At 42.0% G+C, this 18,355-nt stretch overlaps 1 protein-coding gene across 1 annotated transcript in view; it reads right to left on the bottom strand.

Moving 5' to 3' along the window:
- Nucleotides 1-18,355, bottom strand: part of nadka (NAD kinase a) — a 62,808-nt gene that overhangs the window by 25,358 nt on the left and 19,095 nt on the right. The window contains exon 3 of the mRNA XM_084333936.1: nt 11,806-11,889. Within this exon, the coding sequence (XP_084190062.1) occupies nt 11,806-11,889 (84 nt within the window). The remainder of the gene's footprint in view (nt 1-11,805; nt 11,890-18,355) is intronic.

Here is an 18,355-nt window from a genome sequence, read left to right as displayed (position 1 = left end):
TGAGGCTCTGAAAGTGCGCACATCAGCATACAACACCGGGCTGGTGACAGGCAACATGGAAGAACACAAGATGGCAAGATACAACGTCAGGAGAGCAGTAATAGAGGCAAAACGGCGTTACAGGGATAAAGTTGAACTTCAGTTTGAACAGGCTGACTCTAGAGGCATGTGGCAGGGCCTCAGAACAATGACAGACTACAAAGGAACCCCCCTCAAACTGAACAGTGACATCTCCTTAGCAAATGATCTCAACTCCTTCTATGCGAGGTTTGAGGCTGTGAATAACAACACCAGCCTACAAACCACGGCAATGGGGGGGGGGGGGTCTGCTGATGGAGACTCAGTGTTCAGGGTAACAGAGCATGAGGTGAGACGGATCTTTAAAAAAGTGGATATCAGGAAGGCAGCAGGACCGGACGGCATCCCCGGCCGCGTCCTAAAAGTCTGTGCCGACCAACTGGCCCCGGTATTCACTGACATCTTCAACCTGTCCTTGGAACAGGCCGTCATCCCCACCTGTCTGAAGAAGTCCACCATCATCCCTGTACCCAAAAAATCTACGCCCGCTTGCCTCAACGACTACCGCCCTGTAGCCCTCACCTCCATAGCCATGAAGTGCTTTGAGAAGCTAGTGAAGGGCTACATCTGTTCCTCCCTCCCCATCAACCTGGACCCTCTGCAATTTGCATATCGCCCCAACAGGTCCACGGAGGACGCCATAGCCCATGTGCTGCACACAGCAGCATCACATCTGGACAAGAGGCAGGGGAACTATGTGAGAATGCTGTTCATCGACTACAGCTCAGCATTCAATACCATAGTCCCCTCCAAACTCATAGCCAAGCTCAGGGACCTGGGCTTGAACTATGACCTGTGCCAGTGGGTCCTGGACTTCCTGACGGGCAGACCCCAGGTGGTAAGAGCCGGCAACTGCACCTCCTCATCCATCACGCTCAACATAGGGGCCCCCCAGGGCTGTGTTCTGAGCCCCCTCCTCTACTCCCTGTACACACATGACTGCGTAGCACAGCGGAACAACAACACCATCATCAAATTTGCTGATGACACAGTAGTGGTGGGCCTGATCTCTGCCAACGACGAAAGGGCCTACCTGGAAGAGGTAGAGAACCTGTCACAGTGGTGTCAGGAGAACTGCCTCTCCCTGAACGTCAGCAAAACAAAAGAGATGATTGTGGACTTCAGGAGGTCGGGGGTCAAGGACTACAGCCCCCTCAGCATCGACGGGGCACCAGTTGAGAGAGTGAACAGTTTAAAGTACCTCGGAGCCCACATATCCGAGGACTTGACATGGACCACACACATTGACAGTGTTGTGAAGAAGGCACGACAACGCCTCTACTTCCTCAGGCGCCTAAGGAAGTTCCAAGTCAGTCAGAAGATCCTTAGGAACTTCTACTCATGTACAATAGAGAGCATCCTGACCGGCAACATCACCTCCTGGTTTGGGAATAGCACTGCACAAGACCGTAGCAGACTACAAAGAGTGACACGTTCAGCCGAACGCACAATTAGAGGGGGGCTTCCCACCCTCCAGAACATTTACAACAAGCGGTGCAAGGGGAAGGCTAAGAGAATTATTAAGGACTCGAGCCACCCGAACAACTGCCTCTTTGAACTGCTGCCGTCAGGCAAGCGATACCGGAGTCTTATGGCGAGCACAGAAAGACTCAGAAGGAGCTTCTATCCCCAGGCCATCAGGCTGCTAAACGAACAATAATCGCTAAACGAACAATAATCACCATGCAACAACCATCAAATGCACACAGCACACACACCCACACGCACACACTCACTCAAACAAACAACACACTGCAGCACCCACTCTCCACACTTTAGATCACACAAACACACTTACACTTTATATTTATTGATAAAGGATTTGCACTACAACTCGTACACCTACTGTGAATTGTACCTAAACTGCACCTCGTCCATTTATGCCTTGCACTATATAGTATTGTATATTAGTACACTGCACAGTATTGTATATTGTATGGTAACTACGTCTACGAACATTGTACATATGTCTAAACTGAACACTGTGACCTCTTTTTTTACTTCTAATTTTTACTATGTTTTTATTTCATACTTATCTTGTCATGCACAGTCTCTGGAGCGCAACAGTAAGAAGCATTTTGTACAAAAGTATTCTGTACTTCTGTATGACAACTATTAAAGAAACTTGAAACTTGAAACTTGGATAGTGTGATCCTTCCACACGCTACGCGCCCTCAGTGAGAATCCGCGCTGCCAGGTGAAAAGAAGCGGTTGATTGGCTGGACGTGTGTCGGAGGAAGCACGTGGTAGCCTCCACTCTCCCAGACAGACTGTGGGGAGGTAAGTGCGCAGCGACCAGGAAGGGGATTGGGGATTGGCATAACGACTAACATTGGGATGGGAGAAAATCGGGGAAAAAAAAAAAAAATAGGTACTTATAGTTTGGGATTAATTCCATTTACTTTCCTTGGGAAGTTAGCATGTTAGGAAGATTTGGTGAAAACTCACTTGTATCTGTTGCCATCCATGTGTTTAGCGTGTGGAGGCTGACATTTGGGCAAGGATTTGTTTAATTTTTTATTTGTACTTTATTTAACCAGGTTAGTCTCATTGACATTAGAAATCTCTTTTACAAGAGAGACCTGCCAAGAAGACAGCAATTAAGACAATTACAAATCACAATTTCATAAAATTCACAGTATAACATTTAAAGAAGAAATTAAGAAAAGGGGGACCACATCAGAGCTGTACATTGAAGGCAGGCAAGATTAATTTAGTGTGACCTGTTACGTAATTAAGCATTATACAACGGCATGCAAATTTCTCGATTCTGATTGGCTGAAACAGTCCATTTACACGTATGTATAGCGAACACTCCACGCTGCTGGTCCCAGGACCCGCCCACAACCGAATCACATCACTCCGCCGGATCACAAGATGGCGGACAATAATCTTTAACAAATGGATATGTTGATAGCGCCATAACGACTAAATAGCAAGCGATTCTGTCACGGCGAATGTCTTAGTCTCTTACACAATGTTGGATTGTGTAATCTATGGGTCATGAATCATTGTGTAACAAAAGAAAAATCGCGGATTGATTGATTGATTTGCAATTATTTTTTTCAATTTCTTTTTCCTTCCCCCTGACTGCTCTCACACTGTCCGACGCTGGCTCTCCCCACCCACCCACCCACACACTCCTGTCTGCAACAGCGGGGGAAAGTCAGACTGAGAGAGGAGCAGCTGAGTGCTGCACTGTTTTAAGTGAGCATGGTCTATTTGAATTGATTGATTGATTGATTGCTAATTTTATTACTGTACGCCTGGTTTCCAACTGGTTAAGTTTAGGCTAAAAAAATGTATAAAAAAATAGGGCAAAGAAAACTTTTTTTTCCTATAGGGCAAAGAAAACTTTTTAATTTGTTTTACCTACTTTCTATAGAAGCATCTAAGAATGAAGTTCTATAGAAAGTAGGTCTGCATACCCTTAACAATTGTGTGTATTGAGCCGTACTGTATTGTACCCATTCTGCATCTGGTAATAAAATGTTCAATCAATCATTCCAATAATACACAGTTGGATGCGTTAGTTGGTTGGATGCACTTCCGAGCTGCTTCCACATGAGGCAACTTCTCTCAATCATTCCAATAATACACAGTTGGATGTGTTAGTTGGTTGGATGCACTTCCGAGCTGCTTCCACATGGAGGCAAATTGTCTTTTTTGTTGTTGTGGGAACTACTTTTTCTGGCGGATGGTTTTCAATAAATCTTCGATTAATGTGTGTTTATTGTATAGCAATAAGGTTGGATGAATGTGGCAGTTGTATAAAAGCATTACACCACTTGCAGTCGTGATTTGTGAACAATAAACCATGCCTAGGGGGGTCTAACGACCACCCCTAGGCATAGTTTATTGTTCACAAACCACTCCTGCACGTGATGTAATGCTTAATTACATCACGTGCAGGAGTGCACCCCTAGGCATGGTTTATTGTTCACAAATCACGACTGCAAGTGGTGTAATACTTTTATACAACTGCCACATTCATCCAACCTTATTGCTATACAATAAACACACATTAATCGAAGATTTATTGAAAAAACCATCGGCCAGAAAAAGTAGTTCCCACAACAACAAAAAAGACAAGTTGCCTCCATGTGGAAGCAGCTCGGAAGTGCATCCAACCAACTAACACATCCAACTGTGTGTTATTGGAATGATTGAGAGAAGTTGCCTCCATGTGGAAGCAGCTCGGAAGTGCATCCAACCAACTAACACATCCAACTGTGTGTTATTGGAATGATTGAGAGAAGTTGCCTCCATGTGGAAGCAGCTCGGAAGTGCATCCAACGGATCCAACAAACTAACACATCCAACTGTGTGTTATTGGAATGATTGATTGAACATTTTATTACCAGATGCAGAATGGGTACAATACAGTACGGCTCAATACACACAATTGTTAAGGGTATGCAGACCTACTTTCTATATAACTTCATTCTTAGATGCTTCTATAGAAAGTAGGTAAAACAAATTAAAAGGTTTTCTTTGCCCTATTTTTTTAAACCTACTTTAGAGGGCCTAAAGTTAACCAGTTGGAAACCAGGCGTACAGTAATAAAATTAGCAATCAACCAATCAATCAATTCAATAGGCAATGCTCACTTAAAACATCGCAACACCCAGCTCTCTCTCAGTCTGACTCTCCTCCGCCGTTGCAGACAGGAGTGTGTGTGTGTGTGTGTGTGTGTGTGTGTGTGTGTGCCAGACAGTGTGAGAGTGAGCTCTGCAGTCAGGGGGGAGGAAGAAGAAATTTAAAATAAATCAATCAATCCGCGATTTTTCTTTTGTTCTACAATGACTCATGACCCATCAATTACATCATCCAACATTGTTTAAAGGACTAAGACATTCGCCGTGACAGAATCGCTTTATATTTAGTCGTTATGACGCTATCAACATTAAGATCAAGATCAAGATTATTGTCCGCCATCTTGTTTTCTCAGAAGAATCCGCACGGCGGAGTGATGTGATTCGGTTGTGGGCGGGTCCTGGGACCAGGAGCGTGGATTATGCCCTATACATACATGTAAATGGACTGTTTCAGCCAATCAGAATCGAGAAATTTGCATGCCGTTGTATAAAATCAAGATACACTCTGATCCTGATTCTCTCTCGTCTGTTGATCTGTCTCTCTCTTTCTCCGATAGGTAGAAGATTTAGTTAGTTTGGCAGCTTGTGATTTCAACGTGAGCGAGTAGCATTTACCACATATCTCACGGCACAGCAATTTGTCTATTTAAAGATGATTCCTAGAACTAAACAGTCACCTTAAAGATGATTCCTATTTCCTAGAACTAAACGTTCACCTTGCAGGCCAAGCAGCATTCTCAACCATCTCCAATGCTATAAAACAACCAATCCTATCAAAAATGTCCTACACCTTAGTAAAATGAAAACATTCAAAAAGAAAAAGGCAGAATAAGCTATTCCACAACATAGCGTTTAGAGTAGACTCAGATAAAACCACTCTAGGATGGCTAGAAGTCACAACTCGTTTATATTTCAGTAACATAACCTGAGAGCAGCACACAATAACCCCATGGTGAAAGACAAACACATTGTGACAAAAGACAAATCAACGGGACCTCTCATTTAGGTTTCTACACTAAATTTAAATCACCACCAATAAGTTTACCAACAGGTTGTTACCATAAATAGCTCATTATTAATAGGCTCCAACCTCTGGGTCAGAGGAGGTTAATCAATGTACCTCTGCTACTTAAGCAGAGAGCAATACTAGTTACATGACTGTGGAGTCAAGAGGTCAACGGTCTAGCCAGACTTGTTTCATAACGGTATGCTTAATGATTCATTGTGCGGTCTCCACTCAGCTGTGTCATTCTGCCTAAACTGAGATTGAATCTTGCGTCTGTGTCTGAGCATGACAACAGTGGACAGCAAGGGAGTAGGAGACTGATGACAACAGTGGACAGCAAGGGAGTAGGAGACTGAGCATGATAACAATGGACAGCAAGGGAATAAGAGACTGATGACAACAGTGGACAGCAAGGGAGTAGGAGACTGAGCATGATACAATGGACAGCAAGGGAGTAGGAGACTGAGCATGATAACAATGGACAGCAAGGGAGTAGGAGACTGAGCATGATACAATGGACAGCAAGGGAGTAGGAGACTGAGCATGATAACAATGGACAGCAAGGGAGTAGGAGACCGAGCATGATACAATGGACAGCAAGGGAGTAGGAGACTGAGCATGATAACAATGGACAGCAAGGGAGTAGGAGACTGAGCATGATAACAATGGACAGCAAGGGAGTAGGAGACTGATCATGATAACAATGGACAGCAAGGGAGTGGAGAAGTACAGATGTAGAGCAGCACAAGTAGAGGCTCACAAAGACTCCCTTCGACGACGGAACTGCATTTCCGCGTTCGAGTTTTGCGCTCTGATTGGCCAGGTCATGTGACATGTGCGCCAATCGTGGGACAGCAAGTTCTGCGCCTATTTCCGGGTCTAACAGCCTGCAAACTACCTGGCGTTCTATCGCCATGCTCTAAGACAAACTCTAACCTTAACCAACTTCGAAAGAGTGCCTAAGCTTAACCGTCGGAATCAGGGCAGGCGTTCTATCGCCATGCTCTAAGACAAACTCTAACCTTAACCTACTTCGAAAGAGCGCCTAAGCTTAACCATTGTAGAAACTTGCGGTCCCACGATTGGGCGTACATGTCACATGACCAGAAATGACCTGGCCAATCAGACGCGGAAATGCAGTTATGTTGTAGAAGGCATTCAGGTTCCAAAGAGATCAAATTTAATTATATTAGAGTGATCTTTTTTCATTTAAATGTATTTATTTATTTTTACAAGAGACAAACACATTGACATTACACCTAAAGACAAATTTTTCACTTGTTAGGTTTGTGAACAGTAAAACTGTCAATTTCTTTTTAAATTGTCAAATATTTTGGCTCACCAAAACCTCATCATGTCAAGGGTGACATACTGCACACACTCCTTATGAGAAGGGGAAAAACACACATTTAAAAAATTATAATTTATTTTAAAAAGATATATATATATATATAAAGACAGCCTCTGTATTATTAGTTTTTTGGCTCACTGCCAACATTGGTCAACTATTCCAAAATGTTTCCCTTGGGTGAGACAGACAATACGGTTCCAAGAGGACCATCACTTCAACAGCTTTGTCCAAAGGCCTGTCACTTAGGCCATGGTTACACTGGGGAAAAACAGCAACGTTTTATTTTCGAATGATTACGTTTGCATGTCCAAGTTAAAAAGAAACGCAGTTTTGGCAGGAAAACGCGTTTTTCTAGCGGCAACGCTGAAAGGGTGTTTTCGTTTTGGAAACTCGCCGAAACTCGCCGACAATGGTGCCATGTAATTTGCGCGAGCCGGATACGGAGCCGTTCTGCCCAATGCCCATGCGCAGTAGAGACCGACGCCAAATTCTCCCCTGGCTGGACCTATACAGGATATCAGCTGCGGCCTGTAGCTGCGGCTAAACTAAGATCATGTGTTGTCAAGTTATTGTTATAAGGAACCCAGTACTCCAAACTATAACAGTCTGCATTCCCTTAACAATTGTTTGTATTGAGCCGTATTGTACCCATTCTGCAATCTGTTAAATAACATTTACATCCATTCATTCAGTTTGCTAGCATTAACGTTACTACGCTGCTAGCCACAATGCTATACTGTTATAATGGCATATCCCAATCACGTTAGCACGTAAGCTAACAAAATCAGCGATATTTTTGTGAGACTAAACTCCGCTCTTGGTCAATTGTGTTGATGTTAGTTTTGTTTCATCAACAAATCATCAACAAATGAGGCAGAACAGTGAATGTATCAGTTTTTGTTTATTGCACTTTATTTCTTGCTGAAAAATAAATGCTATGTAACTAAATGGCTCATGCAAGGTATAAAGATGGTGGCTTTTCTGAGATTTTGAGCAGGATGTGGAGTGACTCGTTCAACCTTTCTGATTGGTTGAAAATGGCCTTCATGTTTGAACTACATCGCCACCTACTGCTTTGGCATTGTACTACATGTATATAGTAGACGAGACAAAACAATGTCTAACTTAACTCTTAACTTGCCTGCCAATACGCAGCGTTCTGAAAAGCTAAATGAAACTAAATTAAATGGCCCTAGTGTAACCGCAGCCTTAGAGTGGCAGCGACGAGATATGTCGTTAGTTCATGTCGACCGCTGAGTGCCAGCGATGATAAATATCATCTTTTTGTCTTTTTTTATTTTTTATTATTAGTGATTTGAATTCATATTTCATCAATCTAGTCTCACGTTAGTGCTGCAAACTCTTTCTGAGCTCCATTGGGAAAATACCGCCCCCTATCGTCTCTCCCTGTTGTACTGCACCCCATTGGATTAGACTGAATGAAACACATGGGGGGGGGGGGGGGGGGGGGGGATCCAGCTTCCTCGTTTTACTTCTCGGGCAAGCCACCCGATGGGATCCAAGTCATTGCCGAGCCGCAAAACAGCGTGGAATACATATTTCCAGTACCCAGCGCGGGATCAATAAACGCGATCGATATTTGGAATGGTGATAAGGAATTGGAATAATCTTTTTGGAGAACATCTGATCTGAGGTAAGGAATCTATTTTACCAGTCTTAGGATAATCAGAACTTTTTTCACAGAGATATCAGCATGTGCCATATGTGTGTGTGTGTGTGTGCGCGCGTGCAATCAGGAAATAAGAGATTTGATTTTTCAGCCCGCTTATATAGCGTGCATAAGTACACATATACTGTTGCGGCAGTAGACTGTCATAGACAGGTAGTGCCGAGGGGCTGAGTGGAGGAGTTCAAACAATTGACGCGCAACGTGAAATAACTCCGTTACACGTCCAGGAAACACTTTTGAGGCTTTTATTCTTTCGCTTCATCATGAGACAAACAAGATACGATTTGCGATTTGCGTTACTGCGGTCAAAAGAAAATATGCTCTCCTAACTCTCACCCCCTCTCTCAGTGAACTGTCAACCTCTGTGAACTGTCAGACGTGAAAAGGTGAATGAAATTCCATAAAACACTCCCATTAGCGCCACACCCCCGTGAGCACGCCCACCACCTAAAGTGACAGTACAACTAATAATACAACACAAATAGAATACTGAATCATAATAAAGAGACCTCCATTACGGCGCCTACATATACTATCGATAATCTATCGTTTATTGAAAACGATTCATAAATAGGCCGAAAAATTACAACGTTTTGTGTATTCCAGAATATTCCAGTAAAGGGCGTTTATCACAAAATCTTTATATTTTCCTGAAACTTTCAAGAAAACTAGGGTTTTTCAAAATGGTATAAAAACGGAAATGAACAGATTAAAAAAGAATCCGTTTCGACAATGTTGACTGAAAACAAGTCATTGATAAACGACGACCAGATTACACACATAGCCATAATTTAAGACATAGTTTATGCGTTCACAAATTATGAGAGCGCTATCATTGAAGTGGGTGGTGGCATTCAACAGGGGTAAGGCGCACCGCATGGCTGGTAATCAAAGTGTTAATGACCCCAGTTAACCAGCTCCCCTAGACTATTCAGTAGAACTACTCATGGCAGACTAGTCTAATGCTACACTTCCCTCAAGAGCCCCAACACAACTGTATGGCAGTGCTGCTACAACTGATGTACATGGATGATGTCACACAGATGTACATCCTGACAGTAGATGAGAATCTTCTAAACGACATTAAATACAACTTCCAGATACACGCTGCTCCTCTGAGTAGTAGAGGGGTGTGACTGACGATACACATGTTTTCAGTAGGGATGCAGCGATCCCACTTTTTCAGTCCTGATACCGATACCTGGGTTTTGGGTATTGGCCGACACAGAGTACAGATCCGATCCATTACCTTTAATGAACAGTATAGACTTGGACTGTCATTTTGGGGTCATTGGACAAACATTATTGAGATATAATAAATTGTTAGATTTAGAGAGTCAACGTCTCAAAAATGCATCAAATCAAGTCACTTTATGGCATGTTAAGACATGTTTCTCCAGACGTTATTGGATCGTAGTATTGGAGAAATTCTCTGATACCAATATTCTATTTTAGCCTGGTATCAGTATCGGTGCATCCCTAATTTCCAGATTCAAGGTTTCTAAATTATACAAATTTCTATTTTGAGGTTTTCCCATTCTTTATGCATACAAATTTATTTTAGCTCAGAAAAATGCGAATGTAATTTCAAAGTTGTAAACAATTCATGCAAATATTATGAACACACCAATAACTTATTTATAAAGCTACAAGCATTGAAATGTATGGACCTAGTGGATTTCAAAACTGCCCTCATTGTATACAAAGCCAGATACAAACTAATCCCAGGCAACATTAAAAAATGGTTCAGAGACAGGGAAGGAGAATATAACTTAAGAGGGAGAGGGAATCTTAAACAACCAATGGTACACACCACGCTGAAAAGCATGTGCATATCGGTGTGTGGAGTGAAGTTGTGGAATAATTTACCCGAATACATCAAACTGAGTAAACATGTGGCACAATTTAAAAAGCAGCAAAAAAAAGACACATTAGAGAAATACAGAAATGAGTATTGAGGATAAACAAAGTTATGTTATATTGTGTATGTAGTGCTGTACTATATTCACTGCTGTCAAGTGAATCAAGTTTTTTCTTTTAATCTTTTAATATAAGTAAAAGTATATTCTATATTGTAATATACCAAATTATGTTATATCTAGTCAAATTAATGGAAGACCAAATATAAATGTAAGGTGGTAGGGATCAATAAGCTTAGCTTCCCTCTACTCCTTTTTTGGACATGTCTGCTAACCAAACACATTGCTCTTGACCTTTTGTTTTTTAATGTTTTTTTTTTAATGTTTTTTAATTTGTTGTTATGATTGTTTGGTTTGACGGAACAAGATACCGTGAGTTGTTTGGAGAAATATGGAGAATAACATGTTCAAAAATAAACTATTCATTCATTCATTCATTCAAATGAGCCATAAACATTATGCCCATAGCAGTAACCACACCGCATTACACCATCCGTTAAACTGAGAGGAGAAAAGAAACCTAGGGAAGAGAACAAGGGGAGAACTCTATATGATTCTAAATTTCAATGCACTAGATTGAAGGTCAATTATTTTCAAATGTTCAATTCTGTACTGAGATCATTACACCCCTACTAATAATCTATCATTAGAAAAGAGTATGAATATTACAAAATAATTAAGAAAACCAGAATTAAACCCAATGTTAAATCAATAAAATTAAAGGTAACTTCATCCCATCTTACTGTAGTTGAATCCTTGTTGGTGTTTGTTTAGGAGCATCTCACTGGCATTTATGGTCCCCATAGGACAAAGCTAATTTTAGCCACGGTATCCCAGCTACTATCCACATAGTGGATGAATGGATATAAAAGGTTTGGATATATTTTATATGTGCCAACTCAAAACACGGAATACTTGAGTATACTGAATAATATCGGAATATTAATTTGCATGTAAATAAACTCATTTAAAAGAACATCATTAACCCCATAACCCCATGTGTCAGATTTCTGTCTTCAAGGTTTCGGGTGTAGTATGTAATATGCCTTTTGTACCCAAATTCATGATGGAATGGTTCTGCATCTGCACTCAACAAATACTTGTGTATTAGCAAATACAATGTATTGATCAATTTGGCTTTCCATTCAATTAGTCCAACTTACATGACTGCGTGGGGATTCTGCAGCATACACGCCTTGGGGCCAAACGTGGTCACAGGGCTTGGTCCGTGAAGTGACTGGTTTCTCCTAAAAAAGAAATAAAGAAAAAAAAGATTGATAAAGATTCAGGTCGAGGTTCAAAACAAGCCCCTCGGCTGTCAGACAACAACCCTAATCTCAAGACATTGTTATTTAGCAATCAATCTCCTGAGGAAGATGTGGCACAAACAACCAACCTTTTTAAGCTGGACACTATTCTGGAACCATTTGTAGCCAATGCACAAGTCTGACCTCTCTCACTTTTCTTCCACAACAGGAAGAATCACCCTGAGTGCTAGTGTCATAGAGTTAGAGGTTTGAACACACTGAAATAAAGTTTAAAATTTTCGTCTGAATTATTTTGCAAACAGATGCCTGCAGATCTATCTACTCTATAGTTATTAGCTGAAAACACTGCTGGGGCCATAGCCTGAAGTCTTAACCTAGAACATGTCCAAAGTCGATAACAATATCACAAAGAATTCGTGTTTACACATCTTTATGTAATGGTATGTTTAGGCGTTTTTCCCCAAATTTGTGAGAGGAGTCAACTATCTCAGTCACCTCTCCCCCTCCCCCACTAATCTCTTGTCACATACACCACCCCCACCCCTTCTCACACAACAACAGATCAGCGCAACAACAGATTAGCGCAATTTGTGGTCCGGAGAGGGAGGCGCACGCTCATTCTCTTGGGGTACGCTTTTACCACTTCTCTGTCTCAGAAAACCAACTCAAGTAAGATGTCATTCTTTTCAGAATTTCATTGGCTACACAAACAGTCAATAATTGTCAGTATCAGTGGTGATTTGGTGGTAACTTTTTCTAAACTGGCCGTTGGTCGTTTGGTTTTATAACCCAAGATTGGAAGCACGTAATAGGTCGAGCGGTGTGTCAATCAAACTGTGGCAATTTTAGCTTTCAACCAATGTGTTGGTTGAGGGACAATAACACAGCGTGACGCCGACAGACCGCTGTAAAAATGTGTTGCGACATTAAGTGGTTTAAAAGGAACACGCCAACATTACTGGAAATGTTTTTTTTTTAACATACTAGGTTTATTTTGTTGTCGAGGTTCAAGTACAGTATGCAGTGTTTCCCACACAATGCTGGTTTAATTGTGGTGGTCACCAATGGCTGTAGGTTATAGGGATATGAGGGTGATACTGTTACTACTGTTGCCATGGAGCCTCACAGGACGGCTACGGTGTTAAAGGAACACGCCAACATTTTGGGAAATTAGCTTATCGTCTTCTCCAGAGAGAGACCAGAAGATAGATACCAGTTTTCTCTCTGTGCGTTCAGTAGAAAGAGATCTGGCTGCATGTTAGCCTAGCTTAGCACAATTAATGGAAGCGGACAGTGCCGGTTAGCCTAGGCATTGTCCAACTAACACCTCTCCCAGAGGCTAACCGGCCATGTCCGCTTCCATTCATTGTGCTAAGCTAGGCTAACATGCAGCCAGATCGCTTTCTACTGAACGCACAGAAGAGGAAACTGGTATCCATCTTCTTGTCTCTCTGGAGAAGACGGTAAGCTCATTTCCCCAAATGTTGGCGTGTCCCTTTAAGTGATGAGAGATGAGAGTCGAGCAGGTCAGATGACAGAGTTGGGGTCAGTATTTTTGGGCAGATGACAAGCCCAGTCTGAGTGGGCCACACGAGTGAAGTATACGTGTGGTGGGGAAACACTGCATAGACAACTTCCATTCTTACCAAATAAAATGCAGTCAATTCAAGTGTTCCTTTATTAACACTGATCGCCTGGACGAGTTTTCACGTCATTCCGAGCCATGCTCATTCTGCCGAAGACGCCGTAACTCGTCTTTGATGTCAATATTTCAAAAATCTGTCATCGAAATCATATTTCCTTTCCGGAGCCCTGAGACACACTGCTGATCTCCTCTCAACTCTCTAGCGGTTCAAGAGCGCCATCTGGTGGCCGATCGGCAGATCGCCAACCGGATATTAACCTTTGAACCGGTAGTGCTCACTCCATATGTGGTCCGACCACTCGCTATAGCTCCCGCGACTCCATCTTGAAACACTGGATAATAGATCGCTCGCCCTAACTCAATAAACAACGTTATTTGGACGTATATACTATTATACAACCTGGAAATGGATCGGGCATTTCTACATCCCATAATAGAAAAAAATGTGTTCCACACTCATCTGCCAGCGGCGCGAGGAAGCCACGGTAAGATTCAGCGTTATTTTCTAACGTTTTCTATACCAACTGATCTGATGAACATATGACCCACTCTGGATGAATCATCTAACGCTGCCCACGGAATTATAAACGATCCCCCGCCCATCCGGTCAACATCAGATGATGCGTAGAAACTTGTAGAAGTACGTGCAGTTGAAATTTTTTATCTCGCACAGATTCCTACCAAACTGTATTTGATCATCAATATAATGCATTTGGGGCTATAAATCACGTTCTGAAGAAAGCTGCAGAAAACGATAAAAACACTTATACTTTAGACCATATTTTAATATGAATATGTGAATGAAAAAGATTAACGTTGCTACACCCTGAACAATACATATAGGACATTGAATGGGCCATAATAATGGCAGTTTAGCAATAGAATTTAAAAAGTTATAGCCCTGCAAAGAAGGGGAACTTCTCCATAGACAAATAGAGCTGGCGAGGGATGGTAAATTATGAATTTAACCCATGGCGATTAAAGTGTTAATCCCCTTGGGGAAATGCAGGTGTCATAGCAGCATGGGAGAGGTAGAAAAGACAATAATAGAAATAGTAATAATGATAGAGTAGAACATAGTAATAGTAGTGGAATGGCGGTCCAGGGCAAACATCAAGCCTTCCAGCCGACCAACCTGTATGGAATTTCACACCACCAAAACATGTGCATGTCTGGCCCACTTTATACCAACACAGAACCTGTCGCAATGTTTGGTCATTTATTTTACATTGCGAAAGATTTATTAGTCCTATCTTCACATTGGGTTTGGTTTACTTTCTGTAGAATCTTTCTTAATGTTCAGAGTTCAATCCTATCTCAAACTGATAAATGGGCATATTTCTTCCTGCCGTACAAACACCATATCAGCAGCTGAGGTAATAGAAGCCAAACAAATTCTCAACAACGTTAAAACACAATGGATTTCTCCATCGGGTAAATAATGGGCCAAAGATGAGCCTGCTTCGAGTAGAAAATCCTTTGTGCTAATTATCTCTACAAAACTACATTAAAACATTGCTAAGTGTATTAGAAGGTGAAAGGTTGATTGATTGATTGATTGAAAACTTTATTAACAGTTTGCAGAATGGGTACAGTACAGTACAGCTCAATACATACAATTGTTAAGGGGATGCAGAGCAGAGAAAGACTTTCGTCTGGTTTACATCAGGGTCCCCCATTTTTTATGCCAATTGCCTTGGAATGAGTCTAAACAAGCTCTGATGGCACCAGACAAAGATGGCTACCTCTCCTCCACTCCCCAGGGGCCGTGGGGTTACGTCATGTGACTTGGGTTAGCAGATCCCATTAGCAGTAGTCTGGTTGTGTGAGTTGGCCATCTGTTTACTCCGAAAGCAAGAGGCAGACTAACAAGAGGTTTCTGTTTCCCCGAGTGCATTTCTGTCTCAGACAGTGGTGGTTGGGGGGCGTCTTTAATTTTTGGTTTGATTTGTTCTGGTTAAGGTTGAAGTTTAAACTGTTCTTGTATGGATACTTTATGTTTAGGGATGCACCGATCCGATATTGATATCGGTGTTAATTTGTTACATTTAGTTTCACTAAGTTAGGAAAGTAATGTTTTAAGTCAAGCCTGATGTTGCCTTGCACAAAAGAATGATCCCAGTCTCTTCCACACAGTGAGGCATACAGTTTATTAATTGAACAATGGGTATTCACATTTAGCTGACGCTTTTAGCCAAAGCAACTTACAAGTTCTGTATGACAAGTCATCAGGAAGGGCACAACTCTATCAGCTGAATAACAATGTTCATCAAAGTGTTGAGTGCTACAGTCAGTGTAGGTTAGTATATTAGGACAAGTGCATGACAGTAAGGTTAGTTAGGGTTAGATTATTATTATTTTTAGATAATGGTATGGGTATCGGATCGGTACTCAGTATCGGCCGATAGCCAAAGCCAGGTATCGGGACTGAAAAAGTCTGATTGGTGCATCCCTATTATGGTTAGTAGGGCTGGGAGGTATACTGTGTTTTAAAGGTCCCATGCATTGCTATTCCTTGCACTATTTGGGCAACTTTACACAATTCCTGTGAGTCTATGGAACACATCTGTAAATATAAAAAAAAAATTAATTTCATTCATATTTTTAATCAAGTACTCAAAAGCAAAATCTTTCGACTTCAAGATTTCAAGCTGTTTGGGCTGGGCTCCGCCCATAAGCGATTTGAGTGACAGTCACCCACAGTCTGCGACTGGCGCAGAGAGAGAGCGAGAGTGAGATATATATAGAGAGACACGGAGCATTTACACACAACATGGGAGTGTGCGCCAGTCCAGGTTGTGTGTGTGTGTAAATGCGTGTGTGCGCGCGCCGGTCCAGGTTGTATGTGTGTAAATACGTGTGTGCGCGCTGGTCCAGGTTGTGTATGTGTAAATGCGTGTGTGCTCGCCGGTCCAGGTTGTGTGTGTGTAAATGCGCGTGTGCTTCCCTGCGCGCCGGTCCAGGTTGTGTGTAAATGCGTGTGTTTGTTTCCCAGACAGAAGCTCCTGTCCCCCTCTATCTCTCTCGCTCGTTCTCTGCCTCTCTCTGTCAAAACCCGCTTGAGGAAGTGTCGGGTTACACTATGCACTACAACCATAGAGGGGGGCGTTACTGCAGATCAGCTACTTGCTACGTCGCATTGCGAGTCAAATCAAAATGACCTAATTCACTGGGGGAGGAGATTGTCTCAACTGAATTAGAGCAATCCGCCAATATGGTAATTAGAGACAGACCCATTGATACTAACCCCCATTGCTATAAAACAATGCTAAAACACTGGAAAAAAACATTTATAATGCATGGGACATTTAAGATATTCCAGCATGGATCCATGCAAAGGTATGCATTTAAAAACAATTATAATAATAGAATGTGCATCATAGTGATATATATTAATTGCACACTGCAGCCATATTATTATAAATAATATGCGACAGATATTGGATGAGGACAGACCATTATGAATGAAACTCGTACCATGACAATTTGTTATGTTCATATTTTTCTAATGGTGGAGTCAATATCCTTACAGTGGTCATCCACTGTAAAAGACCATGGAGGGAGTGGTGAACTATGGCCTTTACCAGGCTGACTTTTGAAGTGCTTCAGGGTCATAGAGTCATAGAGAGGCTGCACCACAGTGCTGCTAGTGGAGCTTATCAGCTGTAAAAAGAAAAAGGTTAATACATGCGCGCACACACACACACACACACGGGAGAAATTGCAATCCCTCATGTCTGTGTGTATATGTGTGTGTGTGTGAGGGAGAGTGTGTTTGTATGTGACAAGATGACAGCGGACAAGATTTACGACTGAGGGATCATGCTAGGGTGGCGATGTAAGTGAGGCTGACTAAGTCTACTCAGCGTTACAGTATAATAATGACTCTACTCGGTCTACTGGTTAGAAGGTCGGCTGTGCTGTGGAGTGAAAAATGTCCCCTGTGCAACGCTGACAACCCCCAAATATCTGTCCCAACTACTTTAATCACAATGAGGTCCCCAAATATCTGTCCCAACTACTTTAATCACAATGAGGTCCCCAAATATCTGTCCCAACTACTTTAATCACAATGAGGTCCCCAAATATCTGTCAAACTACTTTAATCACAATGAGGTCCCCAAATATCTGTCCAACTACTTTAATCACAATGAGGTCCCCAAATATCTGTCCAACTACTTTAATCACAATGAGGTCCCCAAATATCTGTCCCAACTACTTGAATCACTCCAGAGACAATCACAGCTATGCAACAAGAGGCAGCTCAACAGATTGTATCCTTTTTAGATTCAAGAGCTCAATGGACAGGAACACCTTTTTATACATGGCTGCAATTGGATGGAATAAACCTCCAGTATCTCACGAACTCATTGAAGCAGAGAGACATTTTAAACAGGCTCTAAAGAAATGGCAATATTCTCTCAGAATAGGGAACTTCACAAATGAACTGATTTATTTTATGGGATTTAATGGATATTGTACCCGTCTGTCTTGCCATACTGGTCAACTCTCCCCAGCAACACCCAAGTTTCAGCACTGTTTGATGATCATCGTTACTCAGCTGTAAGAGTTGTACCCTTCCTGCCGACTTGTCGTACAGAACTTGTAACTCGCTTTGGATAAAAGCGTCAGCTAAATGACTGTAAAATGTAAATGTAGCGGAGACATGATGACACCGTCTTCAAGAATGTTACTTTGACACCGACAGATCCGAAGTTCCTTCACGCATTCGAAGCGGTCAGACAGCAGTACATTTAACACGTAATTGACACACTGAAGGACAGATTCGCTGAAAACATT

Source organism: Notolepis coatsorum (assembly GCF_963971535.1).
Source record: "Notolepis coatsorum genome assembly, chromosome: 17".
Taxonomy (NCBI): Eukaryota; Metazoa; Chordata; class Actinopteri; order Aulopiformes; family Paralepididae; genus Notolepis; species Notolepis coatsorum.
The sequence above is the reverse complement of the archived record's forward strand: the minus strand, read 5'-3'. Positions and strand labels throughout refer to the sequence as shown.